Below are 14,349 nucleotides of genomic sequence, written 5' to 3' on the forward strand. Positions count from 1 at the left end.
TTCATCTGGGCTAGGCTTTGCTCGCAAGAGTTCATAAAACTTAGGGGTCTGCCTCTAATTTACACCCGAAAGCAGGATGCTTGCAGCTTCCTTTAGTCCCCATCAGGGCAGGCGACTCCATTTGGGTTTCTACACATCCTCAGCTTCTGCCCTCTTAGAGAAAAGTCCATCGGGATGGACAGAGGGTGAAGAGGGTAAGAAGCAAAACATCCCGTGCAGAGCAAACAGCACGTGCAAAGGTCCTGGGGCAGGAGAGGACACAATGCCTACGAGGACTGAAAGGTGGCTGCTAGGGTTTGCCTGGGATACAGATGTCATGGACACCAGCATGAGCTGTAAGACGAAGCTGGCAGGGAGACAGAGCGGGGCTCTGTGGGGCCTTATTGGCCACATAAAATCTGTCCTAAGAGCAATAGGAAGTCACTAGGTGGCCGGCTTTACATAGGGAAGGTGACAATCAGATGGTGTGCATTGAAAAGACCACAGTGGCAGAGAATGGAGAAAGCACTGAAAGTGGATCAGGGTAGATATGGTGGACCAGTTAGGTGGCTACTGTAAGGGGCCAGGCATGAGTGGATGGTGACTTGGACTAGGTGATGGCAGGGAAGATGGTCAGAGGGAGCAGATTTGAGTGGTGAGTTGGAGGAAAGATTTTCAGAACTTGGAGAGGGACTAGATATGAATGTTGACAGAGAGGGAGGTACGCAGATGCCTTCCAAATTTCTGACTGACAGCACTGGTGTTCTGTTGGGGCCGGCCACCCAGAAAGAACCCTTGGAAAGCGAGGGCTTTCGGAGAGGAAACGGGGATCCCGAGTTCAGTTTTAGGACATGCTAGATTTCAGGTACCTCAGGAGAAACAGGCAAATGGACAAACCACTCCTAGCAAATCCACAATGCCTCTTCATCTAGGTTCAAGAAATGAGCTGTAATCACCCACAACGGGCATTACAGGACTTTGTATCAACCTCTCCCTTCCTAAGAAGAGGTCTAGAAGCAGCACTTTATTTCTACCCTCACAGCCTTCTTTGTCCCCTTTCCAGTTACTTGGTTACTCCCCAGCAAGACGTAAGATGACTCCGCAAAAAACAAACCAAACCCACTGCTTTCAAGTCAATTCTGACTCATAGTGACCCTACAGGACAGAGAAGAACTGCCCCATAGGGTTTCCAAGACTGTAAATCTTTGCTGAAGCAGACTGCCACATCCTTCTCCCACGGAGGGGCTGACAGGTTTGAACTGCCAATTCGTTGGTTAGCAGCTGAGCACTTAACCACCGTGCCAACCAGGGCTCCTTACAGAGTAGAACTGTCTCATAGGGTTTGCAAGGCTGTAATCTTTACAGAAGCACACTGTCACATCTTTCTCCAGCAGAGCAGCTGGTAGGTTCGAACCACTGACCTTTTAATTAGCAGCCAAGCGCTTAACTAACTGCTGTGCCATCAGGGCTCCAGAGTCCCAAAATGTAGACAACCATGAGCAGCTCAGAAGCCCTGGTGGAGCTGTGGTTAAAGACTCAGCTGCTGACCAAAAGGTTGGTGGTTCGAAACCACCAGTGGCTCTGCAGGAGAAGGATGTAGCAGTCCGCTTCCGTATCCCACGGGGCAGTTTTGCTCTGTCCTAAGGGTCACTATGAGTTGGAATCAACAGCGATGAGCTTGATTTTGGTTTCATGGACATCTCTGCATGGGCCCCAGGCTCCCAGTCCTGCCTTCCAGGTGGTCTCAACTTCCCAGGGGCATAGCTACCTGATTTGTGGGCTACGGGAGCCCCTGGAGAGGCAGTGCAGAGCCAAGGGGCCCCCAGAACTTCCCCAACAAGTGTCCCCCCAGGGCTCCACCACAGCCAGGTCAACCTCCAGTGCATTGAGGCCACAGATGGACTGTTTTAACATCTAAAAGGGAAGGGAACCAGAAACCACGCCTACACCAGAATGATGTGAAGAGTCCATTTCTCTCTTTTTCTCTCATCCACCCCTATCTTCCTAACGGTCAGTTACCACTGTACCAGGTCACAGTGACACACATGACCAATGTTTGAGAAGCAGAGAGGGGAAGGGGAGAGCAAACCATGGCTGGCATCAGTTGCAACCAAGGCTGGCAGGTCCCTCTGCCACTCCCCTCCACACACTACGGGATAGGGATGCCTCAGGGAAGGAGACTCAGACCCTGGACTGTCACAGCTCTCTCCAGGCACGGATGTTGGCCACAGATCTGGACTCGAGATGCCAAAGCAAAAGCAGTGACCGATGGCCTGGGAGACTCTGGCCTACCAGGGCTCAGCAATGATTGAGTGGTCCCACAACAGCAATAGCCTGAAATCAGACCACCATCACTGTGCCCACCGTGGGAACTCACCATTCTCAGATTTGGTTGGAAAAAATATGAGATGAGAAGAATAGGAAAAGATGTTGTTAGTGGTGGAAACAGAGAGGAGAGGCGAGTAAGGTGAAGAAGAGAGAAGAACGAGACAGGCAGTGAAGACCAGAAGGCAAAGACGGTTGGGTCAACCCTTCCCCATACACAGACCGGGACATCTCAGCTTGAGTCAAATTTTCCAATGACAGCCACACAGGCCCTGCCGGCAAAAAGGGAACTCACAGTTTTGACTAAAGAGAAAAAACATTTTTAAGTTCCGACGAGATAGATAGCAAGGCTACCTTCTGAGCCAGACTGCGCCATTTCAATGCGCATCCTGCCCATGCCCGCCAAAGCCACCCCCAGCAGTTCTGAAACGCAACCTGGGCTGCAAACAGAGCTATCTTTCAGGGAGGGACAAGGCAGGTAATGGCTGTGAAGCTCTGGAATTCAGCTTCAATGGAAGGCTTGTCGTGCAGTGTGGGAAACCTGGTGAGGTTGGAGCTCACCTGCCCGCTAAGTGAAATTCAAGGTTGGTCTTTAGAGCCCAGCAGAACCTTGAAGGGCTTTATCTTTCTGATGAGAGATTAAACGCTCACTTAAAGTTTAAATGGACTTTTAAAAAGTCACCACTTTGATCCTTTAGCAGTCTACAAGGTTTAACGTTGTAAAACCATTAAGATCTCTATCCCAAAGATAATCTCCCTCCCATATTCCGGACCAAGTTAGCTGGGAGTCTGTGCTGGCCACTTAATCTTCCAAGCTAAAGTTCTAGGGAAGTTAAGAAACAGAGACCACTTGGCGGAAGAGGGCCAACAGCAAGGTACGGTTCCCAGAAGCACCGAAGAGACAGCTCGGGCTCTGACAGGTTCTGTCAGCCAAGCCATGCGGTTCCACATACATTCAGAGAAAAGCCCATTGAGGTAATACTTACGGACGGTGTCATTGCTGGAGTCCCATGCCTCCACAAGCAAAGTGTAGGACCTCTGCAAAACAGATAAACAACCGCTAGGTCACTCAAAGATAGGCATCGCCTCTCAAATGGCACACTTTCTTGGCCTCCCCATACACCCCCTGCCATACAAAAGCATAGAATCAAAACCAAAATTATATTTGCCATTGAGTTGAGATCTTGGGTGTTTAAATCCAGACGAACTCCCCTCACCTTTTAAGCACCACCCCCCACCCAAGGTTTCATCTGGCAGGAGCCCATTGCTGTCACCAATCAGGGCAGCTCAGAGTCTTAACCAGGAAATGTCACCTCCTTCTATGTGGACACTTAGCATATAGTGTTCCAGAACTTTCCAGACCCCAACCCTGGCATATGAGAAAAACACAAAGAATTTATTCTAAGCTGACCAGGTATTTGTACCAGGTGGGGGAAGGGGGTGTCCGCATCCAGTGAGAAGGACTGAATATTACTAAGATTACACTTTGGGCCTCAGTGGGGCTGTCCCCAGGGAGGCCCCCTTTTCCTTTTCAGAACCCCTTTGAAAGCCCTGTCTGTGTGAGACCATCAGGGCTCCCACAAGTATCAGGTAACTCTAGGAAGCGGGGGGGGGGGGGGGGGGGGGGGTAGGTGCAAAGAGACTCTGTAGGACAAAGAAGGCAACCTAACTTGTGTGGGCAAGAGGGGGAGCGAAGGGTAGGCTCCGGGGAAGCACAGTACAGAAGGAGAAATAACAGCACACCCCAGGATTATATTTATTGATGAACTTATCTGTCCATAAGATCTAACATTCCAGGAATAATCAGAGCCCACTAACTAAACAAAGTCCCTGGATACTGGCAAGATGCCAGCTGTTATACTGAAGGCCTCTTTTATCTTCCAGCCTTATCGCAGAATTCTACCTCTCCCCCAAATCCGAGCCATTAGCAAATTCCCACTTTTACTCAAATCTTCATTTGTAATTTAAAATGCTGTTCTGTGAGACCTCAAACAACAAAAACCAAACCCACTGTCCTCCAGTCGAGTCTACTCCAACTCACTGGGACCCTACCCAGTACAGAGTAGAACTGCCCCCTTGGGGTTTTCCAAGGCTAAACCTTCTGCTGTCTTGGCACTGGGGAGAAAAAGACCAGGAATCCTTTTATGCATCCTTGCTTTGCCAGTGTCAACTACCAATACATGGGAAAGAGGAGTGTCTGTTGATTAAATAAGTACCATGTCGCCAGAAATATGCTGCTGCTGAGAAGGTACCTATAAAGGTGAAGGCAAAAAAAACAAAAAGGAACTTCATTCACAGCTCAAAGCAAGTTCACTGCCCTTACTGCAACACAGCAGGTTGTCTTAGAATATAAAAATATCTTGTAGATAGCCTGTGCCTTGGAATTCAGCCGAAATATGTTCCATACTCAAAGCAGACGAGGATTCCATTTCGTTCACTGATAACTGTGGGAAAATGCTCCAAAAAGCAAGCACGACCGGGCAAGCCGGGGCACATACCCAGCCCTCTCCTGGTAGTGGCCATCGGACTAAGTTCCTTGTTGCCTTTGTTAATATTTCATTAGGGCAAGTTACACCTTATTTACAGCCTCTTTATGTTTCCTAGGACTACCTACAAATTACAGGACTCTTCTCAAAGAGCAGCAAGAAATAACATTTCTTGACTGATTAGTGACAAGAGCCAAGTCAAAAGGAGGCCAGATGTGGGGCTGATTTGGGATAATTAAGCCCTTCATTTGCTGGTAACGTGGAGACCCACGTCCTGCACTTCAACAATATTGTTGTAATTAATCCTCTGATTAAATGCATCGATACCAAGAGTTTTGACAGACGCTCACAAGCGCTAACACATAATCCCCACAAACCCCCTGAAAGGAAGGCAGGGCCGAGCTGGCGTAGCAGCAGAAACTCTGGTTGACACTCAAGGAGGAAGACATCCATAGGTCTTGCACAAGAACCTGGAAAGCCAGGTTGTCTGCCAGGCTCATCCTCCCTGGAACTGGGCAGACCTTTGAAGGCGCTGACCACCACCACCCCACCTTGAGGGAGAACAGCCAGGCACACACAGTTCTAGATGCCTGGACTCTCAGAGGTGGAGGCAGGTTGAGAGCACCATCAGCAAAAAGCCCCACAAAAGCCTGGACCTTCTGTCTCCCATTAAAGGGCTCGGCTGATAACCAAAAGGTCAGCGGTTCAAACCCAGGAGCTGCTCCACAGAAGAAAGATGTGGCAGTCTGCTTCTGTAAAGATTACAGCCTTGGAAACCCTATGGGGCAGTTTTGTTCTGTCCTATAGGGTTGATAGGAGTTGGAATCAGCTCCACGGTACTGGGTTTTCGGTTTCTCTCTCCCTGAGCTTCAGAGGATGAATTATGGGTCTGGGACACGCCTCCTGGGGTAGGAGGATTACTCCTGCTGAGTCTTCAGAGAAAAGGGTTCCCTACCAGGCTCCTATTAGGAGACTCCTATCTTCCTACTCCATCCCCACACTACAGATCAACAATCAAGATAATTCAGCAATGATTCTTAGTTGCTAGGGAACTCTAATTTTTCCCAGGCCCACACCTGACCTTTGTACATCCCTGGATATACATTCAGACACTGAAATCCCAGATCACGCACACCTTATGCCATCAAAGCAGGGTACCAGGCCACAAATCAGTAATCCGCTATGATCAAGTCACACCCAATTAGCCATCGAAAATCTGACCCTCAGCAGAGGCTGAGTCCCAGAGGGAGGTTGGAAAGGGGTGCCAGGTAAGGTGACTGGGGGCAGGGGTGGGGTGGGGTGGAGTGGGGGTGGTATTTGAACTTAGCAATCTCATCCAAAAAAACAAAACAACAACAACAAATACCTGACTTTTTCTTAGTTTCAACCTATGAAAAGAAAACCCATATAGAGTCTATGAGGTCACATGGCATTCATTTTCCTTAACATTTTTCAGAATAACCTGGTGACAAAGTAGGATGGATACGTAAAAACAACAATAAAAAATAACCGTGGCCTGTCCAGTCAATGACAACTCACGGTGATGTGTCAGAGTAGAACTGTGTTTTGTAGGGTTTTCAATGGCTAATTTTTTTCGGAAGTAGTTCACCAGGCCTTTCTTTGACTCACAGTGACCCTATGGGACAGAGTAGAATTGCCCGGTAGGTTTTCCAAGGAGCAGCTGGTGGGTTCGAACTGAGGTGGAATCAATGGGTTGGTTTTTTGGAGCTGTGGTGGTCCAGTGGTTAAGCATTTGGCTGCTAACCCAAAAGACTGACAGTTCTAACGAACCAGCCGCTCTCTGGAAGCCCTAGGGAGCAGTCTCCTCTATCAGGGTTACTATGAGCCGAGATCAATTTGAAGGAAACGGGTTTTTAGTTTTTCTCCTGAAGTACCTCTGGGTGGGTTCAAACCACCAACCTTGTGAGTTAGTAGCCCAAGACTTAACTGTTTGCGCCACCCAGGGACTCTAGGAGGGATGGATAGTTGACATTATTTCCAGTTCAGGTTTGCAAAGTGAATCATATCTGTCCCTTCTCAGCTCCAGCTACGGGCTCGAGGGCATCTGTCAACTCAAGGGCTGGTTCCCACTCTCCTGTGGCAAGAAAGAGGAACGGTCAGCTTCCTTCAGAGTTACCTTTGGGGAGGACTTCCATGGAATTTTGCCTAGAGGAGTGTCCTGGCATCAAAGCCAAGGCCGGCCCCCCGCAGCACCTCCACCCTTCCCGCACTCAGCTGTGCCAGGATTGTGTTCTGCGCCCCGTTCCACTTGACAGTGGTTACCTTGGCACCAGGCAGAGTGGTAAGCACTTAATTGCCACATTAAGAAGGGGGGATGTAAGAAACAAAGGTAATTGTGTTGGCAGCTGGGAGCTTCCTTTTCCTGGCAACAGTGGCAGCCAAACCAAGCCCTGAGAAGCGGCTGCCTCCCCTCCTGCCAAGCTGACAGACACAAACAAACCGCCATCCAAACGGCACGCGTGCAGCGTCCAAAAATCCAGGCCGCGCGGCGACGGCACAGGCCCGCCAGTGTAACGCACATCCTGGGAATGCCTGGTGTGCCAACGTGGCCATTGTGAAGGCAGTTGGCCCCCGGGTTTGTCTAGGGCCTGCACTCTGCTGACTCAACTGCTGCTTCCTGTTGCTTGCCCCATATTCGCATTATTTTTGGAGAGGCCTCATTATTCTCTGTAATCCTCGTTTCAGTCAATTCGGCCACACTATTGTCCTGTTCGTGTCTGGGTGGTCAGAGTACTACATATTCCAACCACAAAACTTATTAAACAGAAAATTCTTCAGAGATTTCACGTGTGGGCACACTCACACACACACAATTCACGTATCGTAGGGCTATAGTAAGGTAAGGTATGAAGAAGGGAACAACTGCCCTATAACATCCAAGCTAAGGCAACTTCAGTCATAGAAAGCAATTCAGTCTGCAGGGCTTGACATTTCAATAGAGTCCGATCTGGTTACAAAAGGTGATTTTCTCATGAAAGCCCACCTCAAAGACTCACCAGCGACCCCAGAGCTCAAATGCGATGTAGAGGCTCTCCATGAACTGCCCCCACCCCATTCCCATCATTATCCTTACCTGTTTGAAAAGCATCCCACTGATAATTTAATGCACCAGTTACAAAAGGGTGGCAGGGTTAATAGATAGAATACCAAGAAGCCAGCCAAGCACAACGGTCCGGTTCACACAGAGCAAGCCTGAACAAGAAGCCTTTCTACTTATTTACCAAAAGTGCACAAAAACTGGGCTGAGCTGGTAGAGGACGCTGAGTGTTTGACTATTTATGTACCACTCTGAACCACTAGAAGCCATGGTGCAGAATTTCTTCCCTCCATATACACTGGCCCAGTGATGAATGTCATCGATACCATAAACACAAGGACCACAAGGGCTGTTATTGTCCACACAATGACCAGAAACCAGCAAGGGAGCCAGAGAACACAGTCACTTGGTCCTACGTGCCAAGATAGAGGTGGGTCATTTCTGAACCCAGAACCCTATCCCCACCCTCCATCACCATTCTGGAAAAGGCAAGAATCATAGCTTTCTATGCATCCTAATACACCTTCCTAAAATTGGGGAAAATGGTTAGAGTTTGTTTGGTTCTAATGTTTAATTTTTAAAGGCTGGAACCAAGCAAACCAAACGTCGCCTCTCTCAGCAGCTCCAAACCCAAGACCTAATCTTAGATGTGGGGAGGAAACATGCCTCTAGAAGTTGACCACAGGGGAACCTGCACAATTATTTGCCTTTATGGATTACCATACTAATTGTGTGCACATCCAAAGATTTTGCATTCTTACCTTGTAACTAATCTTGAAAGCCTGACATGGAACCAATTTCTACAACGGCCTGTGCTGCCTGTGAATTCAGCCAAGCCCCCGTGTGCATTCCTGTTTTCAGATCGGGAACGTGAAATGAAGGCTCCTTGTCACCTTGGCTCCATTTTTGTGAATCATTTTTTTCTCCACACTGTTTTCCATATGTCTTCTGTCCAAAAGGTCCCTAAGGCACTACTATTTGGCTTAAAGTTTTCAGGCAGCATTCAGGTTGTGAGTTTTCTGGAAGGTTCCATGCCTAATAGCTGCTGTCTCTCTTCCTTACCCATCTAACTCCCCCAGTAACCTCCCCCACCAAAAACTTCCACCGTTTTCTAAAAATGTTTTAAGTCCTCGTGGAATTATGGGTGTGGAGCTGGTGGGTTGCAAACTTGCATAAGTACTAGAGGTTTGAATAAGTTGCTAAGGAACAAGATAACAAGGAGGAAGAAAACACAGAGAAGGTTACACCTGCAAGAGAAAAAATATTAGAAGCCGAGTACCTTAAATAGGGATCCCATTTGGGGAGCAGCCATTCTGCAAAGCAAGCATGGCTTCACTTTCCTCCAGGCCCCATTTTGCAATCCAGGCATGTCATTCCACTGCTTTAGTGTGAGGTAGGTTTCTTAGGGTTAGGGTGTTTTCTCCACCCACAGAAAGTCCCTCACTCCGAGCACGTACACACACGTGTGCTATGTGTTTGTACACATGCTGGCAACGCGAGCCTCAAACGCCTGTGGCAGAAAAGGGCCAGCTTGGCTCATGTAAGAACCCTCCCCTCCACGCTCCATGTGTCCACACTGCATCTAGGAGGGCTCAGAGACTGAGAAAGACAGCAAATGACATCAAGGCAAGGGCTTGTCAATTACTTAGCCCTTCTGTGACAAACAGATTTACCCCAGTCTCTGGCAGTTGGGTCATTCAGGGGAGTAAGTGCAAAGGGGGTCAAGGCTGACACACCTCTTGTATATGCAAGAATCACATTTCATTGGATTTCCCTAAAAAATTAAGTTAATCTCAGCAAGCCTTTTCACAAGGGCAATGGTATTTAAATATGAGGTTGAGAGACCAGGCCTCACAATTGTTTCCCCCAAAGTTTCTTGGAATTGTTTTCACTCCAGGGCCAGCAATGTCAATACAGCTAACCAGAGTTCTGGGGTTCCTAAAAGCTTTTGGGGCTGGGCAGTAGTCACTATGCTAATGCATTTTTAATAAGCGGGCACCACTGGGACTTCGCTCTAATTTTGGGAGGTGCCTACTTAACCATTTCAGTGATTTATAAATGGTTATTCCCAAATCATTTCCCATTGAGCCCAATTATCTCTCAGTGATGTTCTTATCACTCGATCCCCCAATTTGAGCACCTTAAATCAGGGCAGTTGCTTCAAAGCTAAGCTCCCAAGAACAAATAACACTGGTAGGGGCAGAAGCAATGGATAAAAACTACCACAAGATCAGGGCTGGGGCAGTGGATACCAAGTTGGCATCATAAGAAACAATGGCCAGGGCCCACCTCTTCAGAGCTTCAAACGTTGACACTGCAATATGGATCGCAGTTCATATCTGACCGAATTGTTTCCTCCTCTTCCTCTCCAGAACATGGAACAGTCGTTTGGCTGGGGTCATAATTCTGAACAAAGACATGAAGTACATGACCTTCTAAACTGACCTACCCTGTACTACAGCCCTTCCAACCGTCAGGAGTCTGGGAGGACCCATGTAGACTGGTAAGGGTGGCTGCCCTGGGGTTGGGACCTTAGGTCCCTGGGAGTCCAATTTGGTTAGGAGATTTTTTTTAACCATATATACGTTTTACCTCTTGAATTCTGTGCCAAGTTTAGATCTTATTATTCAAGGAAATCAGTTATTATAAGACATACTGATCAATATTTAATTGCCAAACTGAATGAAGCTACACTATCTACTGCAATCCTTGTTCAGCTACCTGGATGCTTTCACTTAAGTTTATACTCACCCTGGAATCATTCTTGAAAGTTACATACTGTGGTGTTTTCCCAACCACACTCAGGAAAGTAAAACTATGCTGTATACCTAAACTTCCAATTTTCTCTCTTGGGAAGTGAGGTTTCTGTTTCAAGGAGGGCTTTTTTGGGGAGGCAGGGTAAAGACTTGTTTATGAGTGATACACACACATCTGGCTCGACTTCAAAAAGAACCACACTCCCAGTGTCTGCCATTCTAGAAAAGCCGACAGTCTATTTCATGGTCGGTGACCCGTGGGGCCTGAAACCACAGAGAAACACCAGCAAATCAAATGCTTCCCCTGCCCTTGCACGCGGCTTCAATTCCTTCCCCTTGGAGCCTCTCTGCCAAGTGTCAAAAAGGGGACAGACACACCTTCTAGGTCACTTTGCCTGAGCCAGCCCAGGGAGCCAGGCTCCCTGTTTTCACGCAAGCCATCCTCTGACCCTTCCCTCCGAAATGAACCTCAGCCAGGCCTGCTGCTTTTCTACATCATTAATAAGATTCCTTTTATGGTCTTGTGAAAAGCCAGGGGCTCTGGACTGATCCTCTTGCTCGTGGAACCACCTGCAGGGCCCCTTCGCCCTGAACTCCAAACACACATTCAAGGGCAGTCAGTATTCCCATTGCACGTGGGCCCAGACAGATTTAAAACTGGCCGACCTCCTTAGCTTAAAAGTTCTCCCTAATAGGGGATTAACAAACAAGATAAACACTCTTTGTAAAAGTTAAATCCCACAACTGAAGCAGCCCCCCCTCCCAATCTCAGACAACTCCACACACCACAGGCCTTTATAAGCCCCTTTCTCGTTTAATGGACTATTTTTGATTACTGTCTTATCTCACACACAGCAGAGGACATGACAATGCCAACAACTACAAATGTGGGCCTTCTGGAACCACCCCAAGTTTCGGCAGACCTAGCCAGACACTTTCCTCTCCCTCCAGGAGCTGAGAATCACAGCCTGAGCCCACAGGTAGGAGGCAGCAGAGGGCACCCACCCCATCAGAGCACGTGGCGAGAGCATTCCTCTACGGCTGAGCCCCCTCCCCCCGCCCCAGGCCGTGCTGGGCTGAGCCCCAGTTCTGGCAATGAGTCACACCTCCTGGACAGCAGGAGCTGGGCAGAGGGCACCCCCAACATTTCCCTTTCCTCCCTTTCTGCAATCGCACCCATCTTCCTTCCACCCATTTCGGGATGTTGCAAGGGCTTTGTTGAGGGGTAGTCCAGCTGGGCCCAGGCCTCAAGCAGCTCTGGGGGTGGAGGAGGGGGATGAGGGGGATGAGGGTCTGTGCACTCGAGCCCGTCAGCAGTGCCTCCAGTGAGCCACCCCTTCCCAACCCTTGGCACGCCCCCGAAGGCCTGCGGGGGCGTACGCCCGCCCGACAAGGGCGCACCCCGCCCTTCCCGGGGAAGTTTGCAAACACAGCTGTTCCAGAGCCCAGGAACCACTGGAAGTGAGGCCAAAAGGGCTGCACCGCGCGCGGGCAGGAAGGGGCCGGCAGGGGGCGGGGGCTCCCGAACCGACAGCCCCCGCAAGGGCCCCGAGACTCCCCTGCGGCAGCCGCCCGACCCGGGAGCTCGCCCCTGCACGCACCAGAAACTCCCGGGGAGAAGCGGGAAACGGGCTCCCCCCAGACCCTCCAGGAAGGACACACCCGCCCTCCAGGCGGCTCACGGAAAAGGAGAGGGTGCCAATTTGGACAGTTTTTTTTTTTTTTTTTTTGGAAGGCCAGAGCTGCTCGCAGTCTCCTTCCACCGCGCACCAGCTTTAATTGGTTAAGCAAAGAGACCACCTATAACGACCTCCTAGCTCACGGTTTACTCCGGGGCCTTCAAGTTGCAAGTTTAAGCCGGTCTTACGGGGCGTTTTGCTGCGCAACCCTGTCTGAGGTCTGCACTTTTTGCGCGCTTAGCAAAGAGCTGCGGGGAACGGGCCCGCCTGGTCCGGTCCTGCGGAGGTCTAACTACAGAGCCTCGGCTCCCTAATTCTCCACTCCCCATAGACCTCCCCAGTTAACGCCGGGTTTCCAACCAAGGCCCTTTAAATGCTCCTCACAGGAGAAAGCAGGGCTCGGTCGGGCCTCCCTCCCTGCGTCCGTCACTCACCGGCCAGGCGAAACTGAAAGGCAGCACGATGCGATTGCGGTCGTTGCCGCGACTGGCCTTTAGGTTGAAGGTGTTGCCCCCGATGACAGGCGTGGATCCCGACCCGAAGCTGCAGGGCCCCCCGGCAGTGACGCGGGACTGGTATTCCTTGAGGCACACTTTGAAGTACGTGTCACATTCGTCGCGGGTGCACTTGCGGTCCCCCGGGCTTCGGGCGCCGCCGCAGCAGTTCCCGTTCTGCAGCTCCCCGTTCACGTTCTGCATGGACAGGATTTCCAACTCGAACTGGCCGGAGGCCCCGCACACCTGCCGGCGAGGGAGGGAGGGAGGTCAGCGCGGGGAAAAGTTGTTTTCTTCCAGGGTGGAGCTGGCGACTCCCTCCCCGCCCGCCCCGACGAGCCCTGGACGCCAAGTGAAAGTAATTCTGCAAAACGGAGTTCAAGGGCTCAACGTGATTCCGGGGCATAAAACGCACGAGTGCGGAAAAAATCCGACGACTAAGTGCGCGGGGCCAGAGCAGGACGGACATGTCCCTAGCCCGGCCTGGAGGGGCCACGCTTAGGAGACCCCGAGCGCCCGAAGCGGGAGCAGGCACGCCCAACCCAGCCCAGGTGCGGCCGCTGGGGCACAGGGGTCGGGCCCGCGAGCCGGGCGCCCGAGGGCCGGGAGGCGGCCGCCCCGCTCCACCGCGGGCGTCCAGGGTGCCGCGAGGAAAGGGAGAGGGAGGCCCGGCGGGCTCCTACCTGGGCTCGCAGGGCACAGAGCAGAGCGAGCAGGAGGCTCAGGGGGCGCCCAGGCCGGCCGCGCGTCCGTGGGGACCGCATCGCTGCGCCGCGCGCCGCGGGCACTCGGGACGCCGCCGCCGCTGCTCGCGCTGGTGTTCCCGCCGGTGCTGCCGTCGCCGCTGCCCCTGCGGCCGCCGCGCTCCGGCTCTGATATACTCCGCCGATTGGAGCATGCACGACTGGAAAACAACACCACTTTTCAAAAGCCCTTTCAAGAGCGGCGGGTTCCAGAAGGCAAAGAGCCCGGCCTCCTTTTATTATTCTGATCGCTTCTTTGAGGCGCTCCCCCTCCTCTTCCACCTCCCGGCTTTCTTTCCCTCTCTCGCGTTCCCCTTCTTTTATTATTATGATTATGCGCAGCCTTTTATTCCCTTTCAGATTAGCTGCTTGGAAAGGGGGGAGGGAATGAAGAAAAAAAAAAAAAAAACCCAGCCCAGCTCGCGGGCCGGCGGCAGGTAACACAATGACGCGCGCCCGCCCGGCTCTCAGAGAAGGACCCGGAGAGCCCGTCTGGGCGCCGCGACCCGGGCTGGCCACCTCTACCCAGCGCGCCGGGTAGGGCGCATGCGCGCTTATTAATATTCATAAGGGGGCGGGCCCACTCAGGAAACGCCCCTCCCCTCCCCTGGTCATGGAGAGGAGGGGCCCGGGATGGGGGAGCGCGGGGAGGAACTTGGAAATGGCTGAGGGAGGCGCGGGGCTGTGTAGACGTCGGGGGTCCCCGCGCAGACCCTCGTGCTCTGGAGTTGGGGGCCAGGCGTGACTGAGGAGGTGCGGCCGGGGAGGGAGCACGGAGAGAACCTCGGAATGGGCTGGTGGCCCCGGGCCGCACGGGGTCAGGTGGCCA

General features: G+C 51.4%; 1 protein-coding gene across 1 annotated transcript in view; it reads right to left on the bottom strand.

Moving 5' to 3' along the window:
- The window catches only part of JAG1 (jagged canonical Notch ligand 1), a 39,104-nt gene extending 25,074 nt beyond the window's left edge, over positions 1 to 14,030 (bottom strand). The window contains exons 1-3 of the mRNA XM_049869895.1: positions 13,461 to 14,030; positions 12,718 to 13,023; positions 3,291 to 3,342 (exon numbers count right to left, since the gene is read on the bottom strand). Coding sequence (XP_049725852.1) covers positions 3,291 to 3,342; positions 12,718 to 13,023; positions 13,461 to 13,541 — 439 coding nt within the window. The 5' untranslated portion in view covers positions 13,542 to 14,030. The remainder of the gene's footprint in view (positions 1 to 3,290; positions 3,343 to 12,717; positions 13,024 to 13,460) is intronic.
- Between the last annotated feature and the right edge of the window lie 319 nt (positions 14,031 to 14,349).

This window comes from Elephas maximus, chromosome 25 (genome assembly GCF_024166365.1).
Source record: "Elephas maximus indicus isolate mEleMax1 chromosome 25, mEleMax1 primary haplotype, whole genome shotgun sequence".
Classification (NCBI taxonomy): domain Eukaryota; kingdom Metazoa; phylum Chordata; class Mammalia; order Proboscidea; family Elephantidae; genus Elephas; species Elephas maximus.